At 39.7% G+C, this 24,549-nt stretch overlaps 2 protein-coding genes across 3 annotated transcripts; both read left to right on the top strand.

Moving 5' to 3' along the window:
• The first annotated feature begins 1,746 nt into the window (after positions 1-1,746).
• On the top strand, positions 1,747-10,809 carry LOC122871979. Its single transcript, XM_044187636.1, has 4 exons — positions 1,747-5,870; positions 8,476-8,595; positions 9,080-9,186; positions 9,853-10,809. Exons 1-4 carry the CDS (start codon positions 5,519-5,521, stop codon positions 9,964-9,966), a joined length of 693 nt encoding a protein of 230 aa, XP_044043571.1. The 5' UTR covers positions 1,747-5,518; the 3' UTR covers positions 9,967-10,809.
• Positions 10,810-10,942: 133 nt separating this feature from the next.
• LOC122871978 lies at positions 10,943-17,357 on the top strand. 2 transcript variants are annotated; one of them, XM_044187634.1, is made up of 4 exons: positions 10,943-11,638; positions 13,597-13,713; positions 14,228-14,334; positions 14,790-17,357. In XM_044187634.1, exons 1-4 carry the CDS (start codon positions 11,287-11,289, stop codon positions 14,919-14,921), a joined length of 708 nt encoding a protein of 235 aa, XP_044043569.1. In that variant the 5' UTR covers positions 10,943-11,286; the 3' UTR covers positions 14,922-17,357. The 2 variants fall into 2 exon arrangements, with proteins under 2 accessions (XP_044043569.1, XP_044043570.1); XM_044187635.1 differs by lacking the exon at positions 13,597-13,713.
• The last annotated feature ends 7,192 nt before the right edge of the window (positions 17,358-24,549 follow it).

Below are 24,549 nucleotides of genomic sequence, written 5' to 3'. Positions count from 1 at the left end.
AATAGTTCATACAGCCACAATTTTAGTGCCCTCAGTCCTCAAGGTCAAAGATGCATTTCCTGCCTCATAATACACTTTATATAAAATCCTACTTTCTTTACCTTCTATATATTTGAGCTTCAGAGACAAAACACATTTAATGGGGACAACTGCTCGATGTCTGACTGTACAGATTCACTACAAGTAAAAATGTGTCTGCAAAAGACACCACAGATACTTCAGAGGTCAGATACTTCAGAAATGAAGATAAACATGATACCTTTATGTAATATTTTGATTATGAAAAACACTTATTAAGAACAGCTAGCTAAAACTAAGGCATGCAATAAATCCTCTGTCAGGAAAGTTATAATGTTACGTTTGTTTTAGAGATGTGTTGATTCAACTGTAGGATCATTTTGGAGTTTGTAGTATACTATCTATCTATCTATCTTAGGTGCACCTAAGCTGGTGTTACATACTGATTGAACGTTTTACTGCTCTGTGACATGAAACATTACAGTCAGCTGTTCCTGAAGCATTTAAAGGCCCGTTCAGTGGTTTTGCATGTCTACATAACTTTTAAAGCATGCAGCCATATACTTCTCAGGAAGGTTCTGTCGCTTAAACTGGCTGAAAAATAATAATTAGTTTCCAAACACCAGAGTTTATGAATTCAATGCTATGGGGCAGCTGAATGAAGCTCTGTTGTCAGACGTGTCGTCCCTCATTTGTCCAGGAGCGTTCCATCGTAGAAAAGGTTTCAGTCGTAGTCGTCTGGACGCTGTTTTCAGAATCAAGATGTTTTGGCTCCCATCCGGAAGTCATTCTCAATTGTGAAAATGGTCTGAGAACTCAGAAGTTTAAGCTACTCTGTGTTGCTTAAGCCCCGCCCTCAGGAAGGAGTCTACCTGAGTGTCTGTTGTTTACCCTGCCTAGTTTCACCTGAAACTGACCTTCTTAGTTTCATGATGGCCCAGTAATCAGTAATCAGGCCTGTTGTTTTCTGGCTGCACCTCCTCATCACTGTTAAGTACCTGATTAGCATGTGATTGGCTTGACCACGGTGTTAATACACTGTGGTAAACTTTGGGCAGATTGAATCTCAGACCACCATTTCTGTTCAAAGAGGGTTTTCTTTTTCACAAAAATGGCTTCTTTGACTCCTCTTTCAAACCAACTCTTCTCTCTACTTGAATCTTCACCTCGCTGTCTTCAAATGTGCGGTTTGTAGCTTTTAGATGCAAGCGCCACGCTCTGTCCCCGAGTCAGCGTGTCGTCTGTGCTGATGAAGTCTTTTGTGAAGTGGCTGTTTGACCTGTGTACCGCTTCTTTGCAGTTTTCCTCACTGCATTGAATTGAATAAACTACATTGCTATGTAGTTTATTCAATTTATTGCAATTTATTGCAATGTATTCAATGCAGTGAGGAAAACTGCAAAGAACGGTACATAGGCGAGACTAAACAGCCACTTCACAAAAGACTTCATCAGCACAGACGACACGCTGACTCGGATTGTAGAGCGCCGCAGGCGCTTGCATCTAAAAGCTACAAACCGCACATTTGAAGACAGCGAGGTGAAGATTCTAAGTAGAGAGAAGAGTTGGTTTGAAAGACGAGTCAAGGAAGCCATTTTTGTGAAAAAGAAAACCTCTTTGAACAGAAATGGTGGTCTGAGATTCAATCTGCAACGCTTACCACAGTGTGTTAACACCGTGGTCAAGCCAATCACATGCTAATCAGGTACTTAACAGTGATGAGGGAGGTGCAGCCAGAAAACAATAGGCCTGATTACTGATTACTGGGCCATCATGGTAACAAAAGAAGGGTCAGTTTCAGGTGAAACTAGCTAATCAACAGATACTCAGGTAGACTCCTCCCTGAGGGCGGGGCTTAAGCAACACAGAGTAGCTTAAACCACCAGAGTGCTCAGACCATTTTCACAATTGAGAATGACTTCAGGATGGGAGCCGAAACATCTTGATTCTGAAAACACTGTCCAGACGACTACGACTGAAACCTTTTCTACTATGTTGTCAGACCTTCACTTCAGCACCTGAATACACCACCAGGAAGGATTCACAGGTCACTCACGCCATTTCAACACCATTAGAAACTCTTAAACTAAAGCTAGGGTAGGTAACAATCAGAGAAGCTAGCAAGAGACAGCTAGATTTTGAAAGTATCCAACCGAAAAAATCCCACCCCCTCCCTTCAGGCCTCCCTGCAAAGCCACTCCTCCAAAACACATTTTCATGCGCAATGAGTGCAGGTAGGCTAGCCAATCATTTCATACTGGGCATGCTTATTATAGTCTTGCGACAGCCTCAGATTTTTGTGTCAGCATTTGATTTATTGAATTTCAACGAACAAAAAATGCTTCTGAAATAAATTACCTACCGTAGCTTTAAGTAAGTCTAATGAAAACCAGGCCGTGTGCTTCGTTATGATGCGTCAGCCGTGTTGAGGACGTTTCAAGTCTCTGCGAGTTGATTCTGATAATGAAGTAAATTGCACGAGTTGGGAAATGGTTGTCAGTAATGCACGTTGTAAAGCACGCAGGATTTACTGGTGTGGTCCTTTTAATGGTTGAAAAACAAAAGAAGCAAATGAGTGAAATAATAAATAGAGAACAGGGAGAAATTACCCTGAATGTCCACCGGGGGAGCTCTCACCGATAATGTATATACATTTAAAGCCATTAATGCTGCAGTTCAGTTTTGGACAGTTTATCTAGTTGCTGATTGGTCAAAGAGCTGCTGACATCACACTGTTGTGTTGTTTCTATGCAGACGATTCAGTTTTGGAGCAGAACTCTTCACTTAAAGTCTGAAGTATGTTACAGCCTGTTAATTATTTATCTGATGCAAAAGATTTTATTATTTATATATTTTGATTATTTGCAGCTGAAGTGAAGTTCCTAAAGAAGAGTTAAAAACTTTGTTTGAAAGCTGACATGTAACAGTTATTGTGAATAACGAGAAGTTAGTCAGGATAATGTTTATCGTTTTACTTATTTATTAATCTGCGAAACAAACCAAAAATAGTTAAAATAGATAAAATAGAGTGTTAAAACGTATTTCCAAGACGTGATGTCAAATTAAACAGAATCAATACGTCATTCCAAACATAAATATCTACATCAGAACATCTAAATACAACAATTTAATTAACGTGTTTCTAAAAATTATAATGAACGATTAATTGTAGAAGAAATGTATCCAATATAAATATCAAACATTGCACTTTTTTTTTAGCTGCTTATCTCTCTTACATATCATCGTAGAACATTTTCATTATTATTATTTCTGAACACACAAGGTCAAAGTATTTTTATTGGATAAATTACATCAACAAGTAATCGATTGTTATAATAATCATTCCATGTTCTTATGTAGTTGTGAAGGTCAAGTTTTGTTATTTTTGACATTAAAGCTTTTAAGTGTACTTATAGGCAGCTACTACTCTGCTAACAGCAGCATGTGTCATATATATTTAAAACATTACAGCTTGATTTAAGCAGTAAGTTATAACATTTCCATCTGATTGTGAAGCTAAATAGAAAATGTCCATCCGTTTTGTCATCTTCATGAAGGAAAACAGCTTCAAGCACCTTATAAACTGATTGTAGCTACACTGTACTCCATTTAAACGTGCTATTAACCTCTGATCTGTGTCCGTTATGTGGACAGTAACGTCTGCTCTGTGCATTTACGCCTGCTGTTAATCTCCGTTCTGCATTGTGATCGCAGTCCAAATTCATCAAACTGACTTAAGTGGAAGAAGTTTTACTTGCAAACGTAAGAATAAAGTCAGTTTGGCGAGTTTCGTACAACTGATAAATGCTCTTAAATCTAAGAGTTCTGTGGATGACCCCAGTACATTATTTATATAATCCAGGCTATTTTTACATAACGAACACTATGGCAGATGCCTTCTCAAAACATGCATGTTATTAATCACCTGAAAGTTGCTTGGATTAATATGGGCCCAGATCACAATGTGCTAATTAGATGGTTGTCATGAAAACATAGCCACTACAAGCAGCAATGTGAAGCTAACTGCTAACGTTATCTGGACTAGAAGTTGTGTGACTGAAATGATGCTGCTGTTTGGTCCCAGTTGCATCATGTGAAATATAGGAAATGTATTTGTAGTTTGTCCCAGAGAAGTGACAAAGTCTCCAGGCGTGGTGTTGAAGTTATTTTACTGGTGTGAGTTAATATTTTATCTGCAGGCTGAAGTTTGTTTTATTCTGAAATAAATGTTAAAGCTAAGAAATGTTTTGAGTTTTTTTTTTTCTGCTGTAACGACTTTGTACCACAAGGTGGAGCCACGTCATCACATCATGTAACGGTGAGGATGATCCACAGCTCTGATGTTCAGTGACTAACTTTATCAGTCTGTAATGAAATTAAACTATTAGTACTGATACTGTAACTGCTATTACTCCAACTGACACTACAGCTGGTATTACTGCAATACTGTTTCTACCAGTACCACCACCAAGATACTGTTACCCCTGTTGTTACTATTATTGCTTATGTAAATATCTGTGCGAGTACTACTACACTACTACTACAGTAATACTGTAACTGCTACTACTTTAGCTGCAGTACTGCTACTGCTAGTTCCATAACTGCTGTTATTACACATACTGCTACTTTTAGTACTGTAACTACTCCTTTTGTCACTAGTCCTACGTCTACCAAACCTATGACTGTAATGCCATTTTACTGGTACTACTATTATAACTAACTGATAGTATTAAAGTTAGTTCTCTGCTGCGTCTACTGCTGTTAAAGTTACTACGACTGGTGCTTCTTCTGGCTCTGCTGTTCGTATACTTACTGTTAGCACTGCTACAGCTGTAACTTTCTGTTCCTCCTATTGATGCTGCTGCTACTTCGACTGTTATTATAATGCTATTTCTATACTACTGTTGTTTACTGCTACCTCTGCAGCTTAAAGTGGCTACCTCAACTACTTCTAATACTTTTGCTCCTACCATTATTACTACTACTGTTGCTACCCACACTATTATTAAGTCTATGCTATCTTTAACGACACTAATACTTAACTACTCGTAGTACTCGGTTACTGCTGCTACTACAGCTGCTACACTTTTTGTTACTGGTGCTACCACGAGTATAATTACAAAACTATCACTACTTTGTCGTCTTTGCTTTCTTGCACTGGTATAAATATTCAAGAAAATCTGTATACAGCTGTTTTTGGTGTTTTCAGATTTTATTTAAAGTAACAACCTCCAAGAATTTGACCTGAAAACACCTGTTTTATTAACCCAATCTTTGCCACAGCTTCCTGATGCAGAGGGTGAGCTGCTGGTGAACAAGTTTCACTTCCGGTTGTTGAGCGTCTGATGAAACTTGGTATTTGCGGTTTAGATCATCAGATCTTACATACAACACAGTCACCTTAAATAGGAAGTGAAGAGCACTTTGCTCAGCGTGACGGGAGAAGCAGTATCAGATCCGAGCAGCGCCGGGTTTCAGACTGTTGGTGCTGCACCTGATCATGGATCTGCTTTGGATGATCCTCCCGGTGTTTCTGGGGTGTGCTGAGGCCGAGAACCCGACTCAGGTCAAGGGGGAGCTGGGTCACAACGTCACCTTAAACTGCTCTTTGAATACTTTAGACATCTTCTGGTTCATGGAGATCCACAGCCAGTTCATAGGATGCATCGTCCGCACCTTTAGTGAGAATCCCGCTGAAAACCGGTATTTTGTTTACCCTGCGATGACCAAATATATAGCCGTGGGAAACAGACTTGTGATCACAAACATCACAGCAGAGGATTTCAGGCTTTACTTCTGTTCAAAGACGTTAAACAACAACACGTTTAAAGACGGCATCCGCCTCGTCTCAGGTAAGGACCAGCTTTTTAACAAATGCTTGTTGTAGACTTTTTAATTCCTCCCTTCTATTAGTCTTAAGTTCAGAGCTGAAGTCTGTTCTGTCACGTGTGCATTGTGACATTTTGTTTATTAATTATAGAATCAATAGAAAGGTTGGATATTTGGTTGTTATTGGATGTAAGAATCTTCCACGGGGAACATACAGGTACAGGTACATTACAGGTGGAATCTGTAGCTGTAGAGAAGATTCACGCTTGTGTCAGTAAATTTGAAGTCGGAGAAAAATGCTTTATGAGTTGCAAATTCTTCACTGCAGGTGCACAAATCCTGTGTTACCAATCACAAATTAAGAAACTCATACGCTCACAGTTTTGCTACAGTTGCTGCAGTGAATATGGTGCAAAATACAAAAAGTTTGACCTTCAAATTTACTGACACACACGTGTGACTATTTTCTACAGCTACAGATTTCACTGTTACAGGTGCTCAGTTTTGCTCCAATAATACCTTCATAAGTAAGGCCTCAGTACGCTTACAACTTTCGAAACAGACAATCTAACTTTAAGGGTTAAGTTTACTTGACAGACAATGTCGTATGAAGTGTCATCCAAACAAGTGTTCATCTGTTTCAGGTACTGCTATCACGCAGATCACAAATGGTTGCTGGTCACATATTTCAGATCTTGCATGCTCAAGCACAGGTTGAGAGTATGGCTTTATCTTTAATGCAACAGGAAATGCCCTAGTTCTGTTTCAACAGCGTCTGACTTCTGTTAATATTCTACAACCTTCCCACTTCAGTTTACTTTAAACAAGGTTTTGTGAAGTGTCATCCAAAACATGTTGCAAGTATGGCTTTAAATTGTCAAAATTAGGCAAGAGGAAATCATTTATAATAATTCTGTAAAGCTTGGCTTGTATTTCCAGAAATGGGCCCCTTGAATGGCCACATTGACGTCGTATCCTTGTCCTTGCTGCCTCCGCATACATCGTCTGTAAATCACTTCCTGGCTGCAGCTCCTCAGATGTGCAGATTTGCTGCTTTTCCTCTGAACGACTGTAATAACTGTGAATGTTTGTTAATAACGCCGAGCTTTGGACTGTCGGTCGGACACGACGACACGCGCTGAAGGCGCCGCTTTGGGCTCTGGGTCGTCGTGGCGGCGCTTTCTCACTGTTTTCACGAAGTTTTCCAAACCGATCGATCGATGGATCGACGGAGAAAAGAATCGGCAGATGGATCCAGAATGAAAAGCATCATCAGCTGCAGTCCGATACAAACCGGTTCAACATGAGCTCCAGCTCCACCAGCTGCAGCAGCAACATCCTGCTTTCCATTAATGCACGAGGAATAATAACCTGATGATAGAATATATAACAGCACAGCAGCCACAGGGACGCTGCACTGCTTTAATGCTTTAAGGGCTGTTTCCTGATCACACTCGCACACTTCTCACTGCAGCAGAGGGTTTCACAGAGTGTGTGTCAGTGCTTTTACTGTAGTAAAGGATCCGAGTACTTCCTCCACCTCTGCCCCTCTCTGTCTATCAGTTATATAGTTACTATATTTTTTTAACACGTTAGCTTAGCACACCCACAGCCTAATGGTACGTGTCCACAGGGGCGTTTTTGGAAGCGACGGGTCGCGCCGCTTCCCAGCATTGGACGCTTTGACCGTCACAAATGACCGTCCTTAGAGAGAGTAAATTACCTCAAGTGGTAAACAGCAATAGGTTTCTTCAGGAAACAGGCCCCTGCTCTGAATGGCCACATTTGAAAAGCCTGCAGTTAGAACCTCCTGCTTCAACAAACTGCTTTTTGGATCATCCAGCCAAAAAGTCAAAGTACTCTGTGCAAAATCCACCTACCAGGAACTCTAAAGCCCACTGACTAACATGTTATATTTGTGCCGGACTATTCCTTGGCTGGGCGGGGTGACTTCCTTAAGTCTTCTCGTCACTGCCAGTCAACCAGCTGCAACTTGACAAAGTCACTGCTCCAGGAAAGAAATAGTCCTGCACATATAACCCCGTAACTCTGCAACATGTTGTTCTTACAATTCGGTTTTTGTACGGATTAAACAAACAAGATGTTTTGTTACCTGCGCACAGAGCCAGTCTAGCTTTCCCCCCCTGTTTTCAGTCTTTATGCTAAGCTAAGCTAACCAGCTGCTGGCTGTAGCTTCATATTTAGTGTTATTAATCTGAACATCTGACTCTCAGAGAGAAAGAGAAGAAGAGGATTACCCAAAATGTCGGACTATTAAAAGTTGGCGTGATTGTCAGATTGTCAGCTGTTTAGGAAAGTTGCAGAAATTGTTTGCTGTCTTAAAGGAGGTTTCATTCGCTGTTAGACAATCTGACAAGTACATAGTTTGAAGCAGACTGAGACCTTTACTCAAAATGCCTTGCCATGGTAATCGAAAACCACATTTTACTGTCGACATCAGTTTGCTGCTGTAAATACGTGTGTGAGTGTAAAGACACTTAAAAGTTACAAGAATCGATTTTCTTGTGCTTTTCTGCAGCCATTTGATCCGATCAGGTGTTGGATTTTTGATCCGTCAGCAGCTCTCCTCAGTTTCTTGGTTCATTTTTGTCACTTTTATTTTTCCAGACGTCCCTATCCCGCCGTCCACCAACGACTCTAAAGCAAACCACCCAGACATCTTGTCAGCACCCCTAGTCACATACGGCTCGCTCGCCCTGAACGCCGTCCTCCTCTTAGTAGTAATAGGTGAGTCTGTTATTCGTTTTGAACCCCAGTAGACTTTGTGGTCACTGCACTATAAATGCCAAGAGCTTCTGCATGTTCTGCATGTCTCGTGTTTTTGTGCTGCTGGTACAGAAGTGAACTGTTGTAGAAAGTAATAATGTTTTTAAAAACATAAATGTAAATTGAACTATTGTCTAATTACTGGATCATGCATCACAACAGTAAATCAATCCAACAGTTCGTTAATAAATCTCCTACATGGATATAACGAATTCTCCAACCTTTCTGTTTCTGAAACCCATAGAAAAACCTTCTTTAAATCTTATCATTGGTCATTTTAATAGATAATATTAGATTATTAGTACTATCACTCAGAATTGCATTAATGTTTAAAACAAGACTGGCTTTTTCGGAAGTGCACTGCATTCACAAAATTTTAAAAATTCAAGACGTTAGCTAAAACTGTATTAGTATTAGTTTGACTCACCCGACGGTCTGTTGGCAGGGTTTATTTTTACATCTCTGTGTTTGAAGAGGAAGGACTGCAGCTCCCAGGTGAATGAGCCTTCACCTTTCACCTGTGAGAACCCAGAGACGCTGGAGACCGTCCAGGTAAACAAGCCGCTGCTATTTATATTGTGACTTTACTGATGTCTCTATACTGCTACTACTAGTTACTGCTAATGCTTCTACTAGTTACTGCTAATGCTTCTACTAGTTACTGCTAATGCTACTACTAGTTACTGCTAATGCTTCTACTAGTTACTGCTAATGCTACTACTAGTTACTGCTAATGCTTCTACTAGTTACTGCTAATGCTTCTACTAGTTACTGCTAATGCTACTACTAGTTACTGCTAATGCTTCTACTAGTTACTGCTAATGCTACTACTAGTTACTGCTAATGCTACTACTAGTTACTGCTAATGCTTCTACTAGTTACTGCTAATGCTTCTACTAGTTATTGCTAATGCTACTGCTACCATTGCTACTACTGTCACTACCACTGCTAATACTGCTACTACAGTACAACAATTGCTAACACTACTACTAATAATGCTACTAACACTACTTATGTTTCTGCTGCTAATGCTAATGCTGCTACCTGTGCGACTACTGCTGCTACAACAGACACTACTGCAGCATTACACCTATTATTATTATTATTATTGTACGAAGTCCACCTTTTGTTTGTGTACTACTGTTAACAGTACTGTCAGTAGTACTACTCCTGTACTGTTCTTTGTACTGCACTCAGTACTCCCGTTTTGTGTTCCAGTATGACGAGATCCAGCTCCCCGTCAGCTACAGAGCCCCCCAACCTGCTGGTCCTTCTCTACACTGTATTTACTCCAAGGCTCAGCTTCCTCGAGCCACATTGCCTGGACACTGACACCTGGGACACCTGGACGGTTTCTGGACGGTTACTGAACACCTGGACTGAATCTGGGCACTGGTCCACTCACCTGTAGTATTTGTATTGGACAGCTAGAAAGACGATTCGAGAAGTGAGAGGACGTCTGCTCCACTACCTCAGAGCAACAAACCGTTCACACGAAGCTTTCTTACGTCTGACAGTTTTGGTATTTCCTGACTGATGGAAGAGCTGTTGACGTTAGTCATTGTGAAGCTGGTTGACCTAGAGTTTATGATAATAATGTCATCGTACTTTTTTTAATTTATGAAGAACCTTGGGTTATGTGTAGGGCTGCATGATATGTTAAAAAAAAAATCATATTGCGATTATTTTGAGAGATAGTACGATATGATTCATCAGTAGTGGGAATGATCATTTTTGTATCACAATTTTAATTTTCACTGAAAAAAACTTGTTAAAATCATGATGATGTGACATTTGTTTGGTCTGTACCAAACAAACATGTTGTCTTACATCTGGAGAACAACATCTGTAGGCCGAGGCGTCTCTGCAGCGCTACTGTACTTCATTATAATACTGTTTTTTGTTTGATTACTTATACCTTTTTGTCAGATTTTCTCTAACTAGTTTTCAGGTTCTTAAAATGGACTCAGATCAGTGGAAAACTGAGGCGTGTTGTGTGCAGTTAGGTTATTGTAACAATAAATATACAAAAAGTCAGCATCGCATCAAATTGTTATTCTGTTTTTTGTTTTCTTTCCTCCTAAATACAAATATGTGGATATACAGTATACTGTCAATTTCTATTTTTTTCCAAAGAGTTTTAAATAAAAGTGCTGTCCGTCTTACTGCTGTCGACCAGCTGTCAACGTTGGTTTCCTTTAAGCATTGCCAACATCTTTCTTTAACCCCCTCATGTATTTGCATTACATTGTAGCCACAGAGGCCTCAGTTTGAAAGGTGCTGCAGAAGTTATACAAACCCAGAGGAGACGGGCGTCTTGTGGTCTGAGCAGTGGGTCTGACATCTGGTCGGCCTCTTGTGGTGTTGAGGGAGGGTTGAAGCGTTCAGAGCTTCACTTCCTGTTTTCTCATCATAAATATTTAAGAAGTAAAGTGCTCCTACAGCTCTAAGTATAACCTGAACATCTGCAATTTAATTTCCGGTTGTTGAGCGTCTGATGAAACTTGGTATTTGCGTTTTAGATCATCAGATCTTACATACAACACAGTCACCTTAAATAGGAAGTGAAGAGCACTTTGCTCAGCGTGACGGGAGAAGCAGTATCAGATCCGAGCAGCGCCGGGTTTCAGACTGTTGGTGCTGCACCTGATCATGGATCTGCTTTGGATGATCCTCCCGGTGTTTCTGGGGTGTGCTGAGGCCGAGAACCCGACTCAGGTCAAGGCGGAGCTGGGTCAAAACGTCACCTTAAACTGCTCTTTGAACATTTCAAACATCTTCTGGTTCATGGAGATCCACAGCCAGTTCATAGGATGCATCGTCCGCACCTTTAGTACGAATCCCACTGACAACAAGTATTTCGTTTACCCTGTGATGACCAAATATATAGCCATGGGAAACAGACTGGTGATCACAAACATCACAGCAGAGGATTTCAGGCTTTACTTCTGTTCAAAGACGCCAGACAACAACAAGTTTAAAGACGGCATCCGCCTCGTCTCAGGTAAGGACCAGCTTTTTAACAAATGCTTGTTGTAGACTTTTTAATTCCTCCCTTCTATTAGTCTTAAGTTTAGAGCTGAAGTCTGTTCTGTCACGTGTGCATTGTGACATTTTGTTTATTAATTATAGAATCAATAGAAAGGTTGGATATTTGGTTGTTATTGGATGTAAGAATCTTCCACAGGTTAAGTTTACTTGACAGACAATGTCGTATGAAGTGTCATCCAAACAAGTGTTCATCTGTTTCAGGTACTGCTATCACGCAGATCACAAATGGTTGCTGGTCACATATTTCAGATCTTGCAGGCTCAAGCATGGTTGAGAGTATGGCTTTATCTTTAATGCAACAGGAAATGCCCTAGTTCTGTTTCAACAGCGTCTGACTTCTATTAATATTCGACAACCTTCCCACTTCAGTTTACTTTAAATAAACAAGGTTTTGTGAAGTGTCATCCAAAACATGTTGCAAGTATGGCTTTATTTTTGATTAGTGAAAAGTGTCAAAATTAGGCAAGAGGAAATCATTTATAATAATTGTGGCTTGTATTTCCGGAAATGGGCCCCTTGAATGGCCACATTGACGTCGTATCCTTGTCCTGGCTGCCTCCGCATACAGCGTCTGTAAACACTTCCTGGCTGCAGCTCCTCAGATGTGCAGATTTGCTGCTTTTCCTCTGAATGACTGTAATAACTGTAATGTTTGTTAATAACGTCGAGCTTTGGACTGTCGGTCGGACACTCTGGGTCGGACTCTGGGTCGACGTGACGGCATTTCTCACTGTTTTCACGAGTTTTACAAACCGAACAATTGAACTTTCACTGCAGCAGAGTATTTTTAAAGTGTGTATTATAACTTTTACTGTAGTAAAGGATCCGAGTGCTTCCTCCACCTCTGCCCCTCTCTGTCTATCAGTTATATAGTTACTATATTTTTTAACACGTTAGCTTAGCACACCCACAGCCTAATGGTACGTGTCCACAGGGGCGTTTTTGGAAGCGACGGGTCGCGCCGCTTCCCAGCATTGGACGCTTTGGACGCTTTGACCGTCACAAATGACCGTCCTGAGAGAGGGTAAATTACCTCAAGTGGTAAACAGCAATAGGTTTCTTCAGGAAACAGGCCCCTGCTCTGAATGGCCACATTTGAAAAGCCTGCAGTTAGAACCTCCTGCTTCAACAAACTGCTTTTTGGATCATCCAGCCAAAAAGTCAAAGTACTCTGCGCAAAATCCACCTACCAGGAACTCTAAAGCCCACTGACTAACATGTTATATTTGTGCCGGACTATTCCTTGGCTGGGCGGGGTGACTTCCTTAAGTCTTCTCGTCACTGCCAGTCAACCAGCTGCAACTTGACAAAGTCACTGCTCCAGGAAAGAAATAGTCCTGCACATATAACCCCGTAACTCTGCAACATGTTGTTCTTACAATTCGGTTTTTGTACGGATTAAACAAACAAGATGTTTTGTTACCTGCGCACAGAGCCAGTCTAGCTTTCCCCCCCTGTTTTCAGTCTTTATGCTAAGCTAAGCTAACCAGCTGCTGGCTGTAGCTTCATATTTAGTGTTATTAATCTGAACATCTGACTCTCAGAGAGAAAGAGAAGAAGAGGATTACCCAAAATGTCGGACTATTAAAAGTTGGCGTGATTGTCAGATGGTCTGTTTAGGAAAGTTGCAGAAATTGTTTGCTGTCTTAAAGGAGGTTTCATTCGCTGTTAGACAATCTGACAAGTACATAGTTTGAAGCAGACTGAGACCTTTACTCAAAATGCCTTGCCATGCTAATGGCAAACCGCATTTTACTGTCGACCTCAGTTTGCTGCTGTAAATACGTGTGTGAGTGTAAAGACACTTAAAAGTTACAAGAATCGATTTTCTTGTGCTTTTCTGCAGCCATTTGATCCGTCAGCAGCTCTCCTCAGTTTCTTGGTTCATTTTTGTCACTTTTATTTTTCCAGACGTCCCTATCCCGCCGTCCACCAACGACTCTAAAGCAAACCACCCAGACATCTTGTCAGCACCCCTAGTCACATACGGCTCACTCGCCCTGAACGTCCTCCTCTTAGTAGTAATAGGTGAGTCTGTTATTCGTTTTGAACCCCAGTAGACTTTGTGGTCACTGCACTATAAATGCCAAGAGCTTCTGCATGTTCTGCATGTCTCGTGTTTTTGTGCTGCTGGTACAGAAGTGTTGTAGAAAGTAATAATGTTTAACATTAGAGAACATTCTTTAAATCTTATTATTGGTCATTTTAATAGATAATTACATTATTAACTATCACTCAGAATTGCATTAATGTTGAGCTTAAAACAAGATTGGCTTTTACGGAAGTGCACTGCAATCACAAAATGTTTAAAATTCAAGATGTTAGCTAAAACTCGTCTTCTTGACTTACTGGACCAGGTAACTCGTTGTGTTTCTGTTGCTTCTTGCAAACCAAAGACATAGTTTCGTGCTTTCGCATTGAGTAGTTTGTTCCGAAATGTAACTGTCTAAGACGAGTGTTTGACCGAAGATTTTAAACATTTCTCGTATGAAGCTCAGGGTGAAATTGTATTAGTTTGACTCACCTGACGCTCTGTTGGCAGGGTTCGTTTTTACATCTCCGTGTTTGAAGAGGAAGGACTGCAGCTCCCAGGTGAATGAGCCTTCACCTTTCACCTGTGAGAACCCAGAGACGCTGGAGACAGTCCAGGTAAACAAGCCGCTGCTATTTATCTATATACTCTAATGCTTCTACTAGTTACTGCTACTATTATCCCTATTACTGCCAATACTGCTATTTCCTACTAATAATGCTACTCTAATACAATTGCTGTTACTGTTGCTACTATTTATTTAATTATGGTTTATTTGATAGGGGCAGATGCAGTATACATAGACAAACTGAAAACAGCTATCCGATGCAAGTATGATAGTGTTTATAGCAGATGCTAATTACTGGTTCTACTTCTATATTTGTTACAATTACTCCTCCTGTTACTATCAATTCTACAACCTCTACTACATCTAGAGTTATTACTGCGATTGCTGCAAGACTCTATCACGTAATCTTGTACTTCACCTTTTCTTCTTCTACTACTGCTAACAGCGCTATCAGTGGAACTACTCGTGTGCTGTATACTTTACTGTACTTTGTACCGTTCTCAGCACTCCTGCTGTGTGTACAAGGAGATCCAGCTCCCCACCTTCAGAGCCCCCCCAGCCAGCTGCCTCTCACCAGAGCTTCCTCGATCCACGCTGCCTCGACAGCGACACCTGAGACACCTGGACGGTTACTGAACACCTGGACACATGGACTGTACCTGGACTCTTGTCCACTCAACAGCTTTATGTATATTTGACATTTAGACTGATTCGAGAAGTGAGGGGACTTGTGCTCCACTACCTCAGAGCAACAATCTGTTGGACATCTGGATGGATGAAAATATATTCTGTCCGTTGAATTATAATAAAGATTTTTAACTTGTTTCCCAAAACAAAGACACCGGCTACCTGAATAAGAAACAGAGTCGTAACTTGGGAAACAGCTTAAAAGCGTTTATTATAATTCAGTGGACAGAATCATTTTTGATTGATTTTCTTCAAGATTTTTAAGACTCTGGAAAGAGAGGCACAAATTGTGGCTAATCTTAACAAAGTAGTTTTAGTTGCCTGAACTTGTGCAAACCTTAACCATCGCGGTGCCTACGACCTATTTTGTTGTTCTTCGAACTTGTTGAATTCATGTGAATAAATCAAGACGCAAATTTGCTTCACATCCAGAACAAACATTCTGCAGGTTCACCAAGTTCACCAGCAGCCAAGAGACAAGATGTAACACCTTTGTTCAATTCATTTAAGACTTTTTATTACCTTCTAAGGACTTTTAAAGACTTTTGATGACCTGCAGATCTCATACATTAAGACAGGATATCAGAGTGCAGACTGGCGGTTTTAAGGTCCAAACTTAAAACTAAAGGTGTTGCTGTCTGCTGTCTGTCAGACTTTAGTTTGAAAGGTATTGCAGAAGTTCTGGTATCTGACTTTTATAGACAACAAACAACAAACCCAGAGGAGACAGGCGTCTTGTGGTCTGAGCAGTGTGTCTGACATCTGGTCGGCCTCTTGTGGTTTTGAGGGAGGGTTGAAGCGTTCAGAGCTTCACTTCCTGTTTTCTCGTCATAAATATTTAAGAAGTACTCCCACAACTCTAAGTATCCCTGTCATGGATCACCTGAATATCTGGGAGGGAGCAGCCTTAACTTCCGGTTGTTGAGCGTCTGATGAAATTTGGAATTTGGCGTTTAGATTACCAGACGTGACATGCACCGCGTATCACCTCGTGAAATAGGAAGTGAAGAACACTTATCTCACCATGAAGGAAGAAAAAGTTTCTGATAAGAGCCCATTTTCACCAAACCTTAACCATCGCGGTGACAACAACCTTTTTTGTTGTTCTTCGAACTTGTTGAAAAAGCAAGATGAAAATTTGCTTCACATCCAGAACAAACATTACAGGGTTTCTGCAGGTTCACCAAGTTAAATGTAAGACTTTTTAAGAGCTTTTTAATACCACATAGAATGCAATGCAATGCCTGTTTCACAGTCTAACCGGTTATTAATAAGTATGAACTTGAATTAATTTAATCATTGATTCATTTAATCATTGAAGTTTTTGTTAAAATCCTGACTTGTACATTATAAGATGATGAGCTTACTAGCTGCTGCAGTGATAGTGTTTGACTGAAACTCCAACAATCGCTCTGTTAGTTTAGAGGTGTAACGTCTCCTGACAGCCTGCAGTCACATACAGAAACATTTTCTAGCTAACGTTACAGCCTACTGCAAGAGACAAGATGTAACACCTTTGTTCATTACATTTAAGACGTTTTAATACCTTCTAAGGACTTTCTGTAGGAAGCTCAGTACTTTTAAAGACTTTTGATGACCTGCAGATCCCACACATTAATACCTTTTTTAAGGCTTTTTTTGTTTGGAGGAAACTAAATTCAAGCTTTTTAAGACCTTTTGAAGGCCTGCAGTTAAGACAAAAAAACTAAAGGCATTGATTCTCCTGCTGTCTGTGAAATTTCAGTTTGAAAGCTGTTGCAGAAATGTCAAAGGCCCCTGAAAATGTTGTACAAACAATGCATTTTTGCATTTTAACATGCTAAAGAGGAGTGCTACAAGTGTTCTACCAGGTTGAGTACAATAAATGTTTCACCGAGATACCAGAGCTCAAAATGTGCTCTACCAAACAGTTGAGAAGACCATTAAAAGGTTAAGAAAACGTTTCAGTTACACATTTATCCTTGTGCTAAACTTTAAGACGGCCTCAGATCTGAGTCTACAATGAGTCACAGTTGCCATAAAATATTTCCTGTAAGTGCTGCTTAGTTGGCAACATTTTGGACCTCCCATGTACTCAAGTGTCTAAAGTTGTCCGTGGCCTGACCTTCAACTTCAGCTTTTCAACTGGTAATGTAACATTGTGACCACGGCTTGGGCCTGATTTCACAAAAATCATTAATCGCAATTATTAAACTAAACATCCTTAACTTTCCCAAATAACAAGCCGAAATGTAACTAAATACAGCAGGTGTGGTGTTTAAAGGATTAACAGGACTTTGTAGGACTCCTCTCAGCTCTTTGCCTTCATGTTAGCTTTTGATTACTTTTGAGTTTTACTCCACTGACTGTGTGTACAGTACAATAAAGTTCTCATTTTGACTGGTATGTACTGTATCTCAGTTCCTTAAATATTTTAAACGCAATTTATGCTGGTTTCTATTTTGGATAGAACAAATTTTTCTGCTGTTGAGCTGCACTGTGGGAGGAGAGGTTTATGAAACCAACAGCTCTGTGGTCAGATGGTGGGGGCATGAAGACCAAATTAACCTCTCAATTCAAATGTAACCTTTAAGTAACATTATCTCATAGGCGCTCGTCTTGTTCCAGCTGCTGTAAGATGTTTCCACACTGAGTGAAATATTCACACCCAAGACTGCATGTTGTTTATGGCTGCACCATTGCATCAAATATTCTACAGTTTGCTGCTTGATTTTAGACAGATTTCCCTCAAAATTCAGCTTGATGTGGTATCATTGGAAACTTTGGGATCTCCACTAGATTTTAAAATAAAGTTATGTGTGTTTAAACTGCAGCAAGTCATCATTCTCACAGTTTTCTTCTGTGATTACGAAAGGTTTCAGATGTAAAAAGTACAAGTTCCTGAACAACGTATGTGTGAATAACCACAATGAGGTGTTGCTGTTTAAAGTCTAAATGTTTGTTTGAGCATCAGTGTTGGGCTGTGGAAACAGTAGTTTAAAAACAAATCTCAGCCTCTATCTAGATTTTTCTGGAGGTTTTGACTGTTCCAGAGATAATAAATGTGGTTAAAAGCTCCAGAAAGAACTAGTCCACTTACAACCTTTTCGACCTTGTGTTCATGCTTTCTTTTCTCCGAACTGAAGTTGCATGTTTGCCGGCGTCAACAGATCTTCCAAACCACAAGTGTAGGTTTTGGTGTGATCTCTGCAAGATGTAAATGACATCTCAACAGTTTGGTCACATTTGTAAGAAAGACATGTACACAACAAGTTGAAAGATTCCTCATCCTCAGACTGCCCCGTCAAAAAGCTACACGCGAATTGTTCCCATGTTCCTTCCAGAGTATTGCTTCGGCATAACATATGATTCGCACAATTTTGTTTGGTTTGAGCAAACAGAAACTCATTGAAAACATGGAAAACTCGACTTTAATCTTACCATATATTTATTTCTCGTGCACCCCTACAGCACCGCAGCAGCCAACTCTGAGCATTTGTTTCTATAATTTTCAGTGGTGGAAGAAGTATTCTGAAGTAAAAGGAGCAATACTACAGTGTAAAAATACTGTTAAAAGTAAAAAGTCCAATGCCAGGTTGCTTTTGGTAAAGCGTTAAGAACTTCCTGTTTTTTGTGTCAGAGCTGACACCACAGCTGTATGCTAATTTCTTATTGAGTTGAAACCTTTCAAAACAGATAAATGACTATCTGTCATTTTACTGATTGCACTGTAACACACTCTCATGTAATATTTTAAATCCACCTCATTCGTACATCAACTTTTTAGTGGTTCTTACGAAGTTTCTGTTGACGTGCATGAGGCCTCTTGTGGCGTCGTGTGTCATCGCTCCATCACACATCACAAAACCTCAAGAGACTGTTGAATGTAAACATCTTACGTTCTTAACTCTTTAATGGTCCCAACCAGAAGAAAAACAAGAACGTCCTGAAACATAGGCACCTGAAAGGGCTGTGAAAACAGCAGTGCACCCTGGGAACTAGTAACATACTTCAGCAGAGTGCTAGAGATAATCAAGAAGTCATTTCTACCAAGATATCACAGCTCAAAATGTGATTTATTTGTGGATGAGAAGACCATTAAAAGGGAAAACTTTTGAGTCTTACTAAACTTTAAGACGACCTCAGATCTGTCTGTTTAAGATTCAGAGTTACTGTGAAATGCTTCCTGTAAGTGCTGCTAGTTGGCAACTTCAGACCTTCAAGACCGTAGTCAATTTTTTACCTGTAATGTATGAATGTTTTCATTACTCGGCAGTGTCTGAATTTGTCCTCGGCCTGACATCCAACACCAACCTTTTAACTGGAAAAGCAACGCTCTGACCACTTTAATGTTGCAGCTGTTAAAGCTGCTAACTACTCTATATACTGCTGGGTAGCTTAACCTATAATAATATATCAGAATTTATTAAGTGATTGATATTTTGTTTGAATAATATAAATCTGCAACGCAACTAAAGTTATTAAATAAATGTAGTGGAGTAAAAAGTACAATATTTGCCTACAAAATGTAGTGCAATGCATAACATGCAAATACTCAAAGTACAACTACCTCGAAATTGTACTTAAAGCTCCAGTGTGGAACATTTAGGAGCAGCTGCAGAAACTGCAATTTCACTGCTAGATGCCACTAAATCCTCCACACTGGACCTTTAAATACTTGAGTAAACGTACTCTTTGCGTCTAGGTTACCTATTTACTTTTATGGGCCCATGTCTTGAAAAGAGGACACCTCTCCTGGACAAAGAAAAAAGTTTGTTTTTTGCTGTACTTGTAAGTAACTTGACAGTTGGCAGAGTATGGTTTCATTTGTGTATAATCACCTGACAGTGGCATTAATAGTGGTTGTAGAAGTAAAGTAACTTCAGTATCAGAGTAAATATAATGTGGTTATTTTTAGTTATGGAGACTTTCAGGGAGCTTTTTAACCACAGCTCAACTGAAATTCATGCTAATGAAAAACTGTGAAGCCACATCCTCATTTTAGACTTCACACTTCAGTCTGATAGAAACCTAAGGTGATGATGAACATAGACATTTGTGTACCTAAGTAGGTCAAAGTTAGCAGCAAATTAACTATTTGTCATTTTATATTAATTGTTCATGTGTTTGTAATTATGAATTGCTTCAGTTTAAGTTTATTTGAGGTTTAAATGTTTAAAAGTACCTTTTGGCTGTTGCCACACGGTGTGAATCAGCTAATTTCTCAATGACATCATGATCATCATCATGTGGCAACAAGACTCATGTCAGTGTTTTACCACAGCGGTCAAAAGTCAAGAGACATCAACACGGAACTGGACACTGGAAAATTTTAAATAAATTCCCCAGAAATCTGAGTAGAGTGAAACTAAGTTTGTTTTGTCTGCACGGCAGATGGACTGACCGTCATATGACATCCACGATGTCTAACACCCACACGCAAACTTGTCTTTGTCTTAGAAGGACACGAATTCCCTGAGACTCACCATTATATTAACCATAACCACTACTAGTTCCCTATTCTTAACCAAAAACCAACTGATCATGTGGCGAGTGTGTAAACAGATTAAAAGATAGATGTAGAAATAGAAATAATAATAAAATAAGTCCGCAACGAGACAATTATTTCTAGTAAGAAATAAGAGATGTGCAAATCAAAATATAAAACACTATAATACAGCTAAGTTAAATTACGTGCAAATAGTCGTAGTAGCATTGAATTGGTAGTATGACATAGCAGTATTAATAGCAGTAGTGCGCTAGTAGTCGTATATGTGATTGAGTTTTAATTGGTATAGTATTAGCAATAGTAGTAATTTGTATGTCGCTTTGGTAGTAGTGCCTTTGAGTACTCTTTAAAGCGCCATACAAATAAAATATATCATTATTATTATTATTTTATTATTATTGTTATTATAGTTGTAGCAGTAATGGTGGTGGACGTTATAGCAGCTGTAATATTAGTTGTAGTATCAATATATAGTGATAGAAGCAGTAGCACTTGCAGAGATTGCAGCAGCAATAGTAGTAGTAGTTGTTGTATTAATGGCAGTAGTATTTCTCATACTATCAATAGTAGCATTAATAGTAGAAGTACTAACAGAAGCAATGGCAGTATTGTTGGAATAATTAGTAGTAGTAGTACAACAGTAGCAGCACTTAAAGGAGTTATAGACACAGTAGCAGAAGCAGTACTTGTACAATAGAAACAGTAGTAATAGTATTTGTAGTAGCAGTGTGAGCACATTTGTGATAGTTTTAATTGGAGTAGTAATAGTGTTAGTTTGAAATTATTCAAGTAAACATGTAGATTCTAACACAATCACACTTTTTTTTTCAAAGCAGTAATTTAATTTAAAGTTTGTTGCCCTCTGTCGTCGTTTTGAAAAGGCGTGTGATGTGCCAGGAAGAAGACTGAAAACAGGAAGTAGAGAGCTGACCACAGTCTCATGCTGCGCGTTTCCTGTCTGGCTGCAGAGCTGGCCAGAGTTTCACACTGGTTGTTTAACATTAGACCAGTGAGTCGAGAGTTAACCAAAAAACCAAAGCTTGAGCTGACTGTGCAGTGGCCTCGTGGGGACGTCGGTCCCCGTAACGTAGTGTGCAAACAGATTAATAAATAATCGTTTGTGTCACTTAGGAGGACAACGCACTGACTTATTGTTTATTATCAGTAACATTTGCTGGAAACTGAAGAAGTGGAAGAAGTAGTAGTATTTGCAGTAAAGTAACAGCACTTTCAATGGCAGTAGTAGTATTTGTCGTACTTTAATTAGAATAGTAGCCGTAGTTGAAGTATTTTTAAGTAGTAGTGTGAGATGAGGTAGTAACTGTGAATAGACGCAGGCATGTGTTCAATTCTTGTACTTTGTTTTGATAAGTGCTCTATAAATAAAGTTTTATTATTATTATTATTTATTTATTATAATAGCAGTAGCAGCAGTAGCGCTCACTGTAATTGTAGCAGTAATATAGCAACTGTAGCAGTAGTGGTACTTTGGGTATTGTTGCAGTAACTAGTGCCAGTGGCAGTATTTGTCATTTTAATTAGAATAGTAGTAGTTAGTTGTTGTTGTAGTATAAAGTAGCAGTAATAGCAGTAGTAGTAATATATGTGATATCAACAGGACTCGGTGTAGTACTGGCAGTAGTAGCTGTACTCGCGGAAGGAGCAGGGGTACTTGTCGTCATGGTAGCGTAAGATACGGTTGTAGTTATTGATAGCAGCTGCAGACGGTACTTCACAAACCATTACAACGCCGCACGCAAACGGAAACACAGAATGTGGAAATGCGTACGGCGATTATACGTAATGCGTGTACAGTTCAGCTCCCCGAGCTTTTCAAGTGGCCCAACAGGGCGGAAAGGGCAATGATTGATACACGAGCGCAAGCGAGTCCAGATCCGGTTCGGTCCAGTGCCTGCAGGTCCGTATAGGGGATCTTGATCCAAGTCTTCAGTACACGAGTACTAGCAGTAGTTGTGATAAAGCAGAGGTGATGTAAATCCAGTTATTTTGGATCTATTGTGATCAATCGGATGACGATCAGCTGCGATAGATCGGCGCAGTACGACCGCAGTCCGTGCAGTAGTGTTAGTCGTGGCGGAGCTGGCGCTCGGCTGGACCTGCCGCAGTCGTACTTTCAGCGGTTTGCATAATGTTTTTGTGCAGGAGCAGTTGTAGTATTTACAGACAGTAGTGCTGTGGAGGATTGCAGTACTGTGTGGCTCCACTAGGAGGCGCTGTGGTGTAACGCACTGAGGACTGAGTGTGTGTGTGTGTGTGGGGGGGCTTCATGTACTTTATTTTGCCTCTGTTTTAGGTTATTGATCAGCACAAATTGAACATATATGACGTAAATAACAATAATAACATAGAGATATAATTTAACTGCTCTCAGAATCACTCTAAAAAACTAATATTAAATAATAATAATAAATATACTGATCTGATGCTTTTTGATTGGTTATGTATTGATGAATTGTTTTGTGTGTGTGTGTGTGTGTGTTGTTTTTTTTTTCCCAAACTGAGAGGAAGACGAATCTCTTTACTTTTTGGTGTATAAATAAAAAATAAAGTAAAATAACTTCAGCGCCAATCTGCTCTCAGAAGTTCACATCTGTCCAGTTTCAATTCCAACAATAAGGAATTGTTAAAGGAAATGAAAGTATCGATACACGGAGCTGTGTGAAGTCGGCATTGTTTATCCTGAATAGCACCATAATGAATGCAATGCTGATTTCAAAATAAAAGTACCGCATTTAAAACTTTTGGCAAGAAGTTTTGTTTTTACAGGAATTTGCAAATTTCTGTTATTTTTAATAGTAATATTGAGTAATATTTTAATAGTAATATTGAGATTAGATTTGGACGTCTTTTCATTTATTTTCATTCTTTTTTCTTTGTGACTTTAATTTTATTATCCCATGCTAAAATAAATAAAACATTTAAAATATAAAACCTCACTTTGAATAAAATAAAGTAAAGTAAATAAATACCCGCAAATATTTTGTGGCGAGTTCAACTTTGGTGAATTCACCAATAACAAGCCGTCTTGACAGAGCTGACCTTCGAGCGAAGGGGGGGCCGCGGACTCCAAGATGGAGGAGGCTATTGTAGCTTAGCATGTTAGCTAACATCCAGCTCCTGTGTCAGAGTATAAACTGCCCCACAACAGTTAGGAGGCACGACATCGCACTTATTGTCTTATTAGCAACCAAGCTAACTCACAATTAGCGAGATCGTTAGCCTTGAGAATCCCTTCACTTAAACTGTATATTGAAATTATGTACAAGATGGAGGAGGCTATTGTAGCTTAGCATGTTAGCTAACATCCAGCTCCTCTGTCAGAGTATAAACACAACAGTTAGGAGGCACGACATCGTACTAATACAGCTTTTAACACACTGTGGACACTCATTGTCCTATTAGCAACCAAGCTAACTCACGATTAGCGAGATCGTTAGCTTGGAGAATCCGCTCACTTAAACTGTATATTGAAATTATGTACAACCCTGAGACAAAATGTCAGCTATGTGGAGGAGGAAACGGCTCAGAACAGAGAAAGAAGCTCCGGGAGTTATTGTGGCGAGTGCTAGCATGTTAGCCGTTAGCTCGCCAGCGACAGTCGTTTAATTAATTAACAAACTGAAAAGGGGTATAAGTTAAAAAAAAAAGTATACTGAAGTACTATAGGCGACTTAAATACAAATTTAAGGTACTTTACTTGAGTGTATTTCCATTTTATGCTACTTGTACTTTTTTTATTATTTATTTCCATTTTATGCTACTTATACTTTTACTCCACTACGTTTATAACTTTAGTTACTTTGCAGATTACGATTATTAACACAAAATATAATCAACTAATAAACTGATATGTTATTATGGATGAAGAAGAATATAAAGTGATTAAAATGAGCTCCGTCTTTTATTCTGAAGGCGCGCAGCGGAAGTGTGGCGGTTCGTTTTTTGCGTGACTTGACGCGTCGGAGCGCGAGCGCGGCAGAGAGAGACGTGGAGGAGGAGGAGGAGGAGGAGGAGGAGAGGAAGAGAGGGAGGCTGTATCCGTGTGGAGGAAGAGGAGGAAGAGGAGGG

The sequence above is a fragment of the Siniperca chuatsi genome, linkage group LG24 (assembly GCF_020085105.1).
Source record: "Siniperca chuatsi isolate FFG_IHB_CAS linkage group LG24, ASM2008510v1, whole genome shotgun sequence".
In the NCBI taxonomy this organism is placed as follows: Eukaryota; Metazoa; Chordata; class Actinopteri; order Centrarchiformes; family Sinipercidae; genus Siniperca; species Siniperca chuatsi.
The sequence above is the reverse complement of the archived record's forward strand: the minus strand, read 5'-3'. Positions and strand labels throughout refer to the sequence as shown.

What these genes read in the sequence shown, in the direction of transcription:
- LOC122871978 (XM_044187634.1), top strand. Translation starts at nt 11,287, where the DNA reads ATGGATCTGCTTTGGATGATCCTCCCGGTGTTTCTGGGGTGTGCTGAG. An exon ending in CCTCCTCTTAGTAGTAATAG is followed by an intron (nt 13,714 to 14,227) that starts GTGAGTCTGTTA and finishes CTCTGTTGGCAG; the next exon opens with GGTTCGTTTTTACATCTCCG. An exon ending in AGACGCTGGAGACAGTCCAG is followed by an intron (nt 14,335 to 14,789) that starts GTAAACAAGCCG and finishes TACCGTTCTCAG; the next exon opens with CACTCCTGCTGTGTGTACAA.
- LOC122871979 (XM_044187636.1), top strand. Translation starts at nt 5,519, where the DNA reads ATGGATCTGCTTTGGATGATCCTCCCGGTGTTTCTGGGGTGTGCTGAG. An exon ending in CGGCATCCGCCTCGTCTCAG is followed by an intron (nt 5,871 to 8,475) that starts GTAAGGACCAGC and finishes TTATTTTTCCAG; the next exon opens with ACGTCCCTATCCCGCCGTCC. An exon ending in CCTCCTCTTAGTAGTAATAG is followed by an intron (nt 8,596 to 9,079) that starts GTGAGTCTGTTA and finishes GTCTGTTGGCAG; the next exon opens with GGTTTATTTTTACATCTCTG.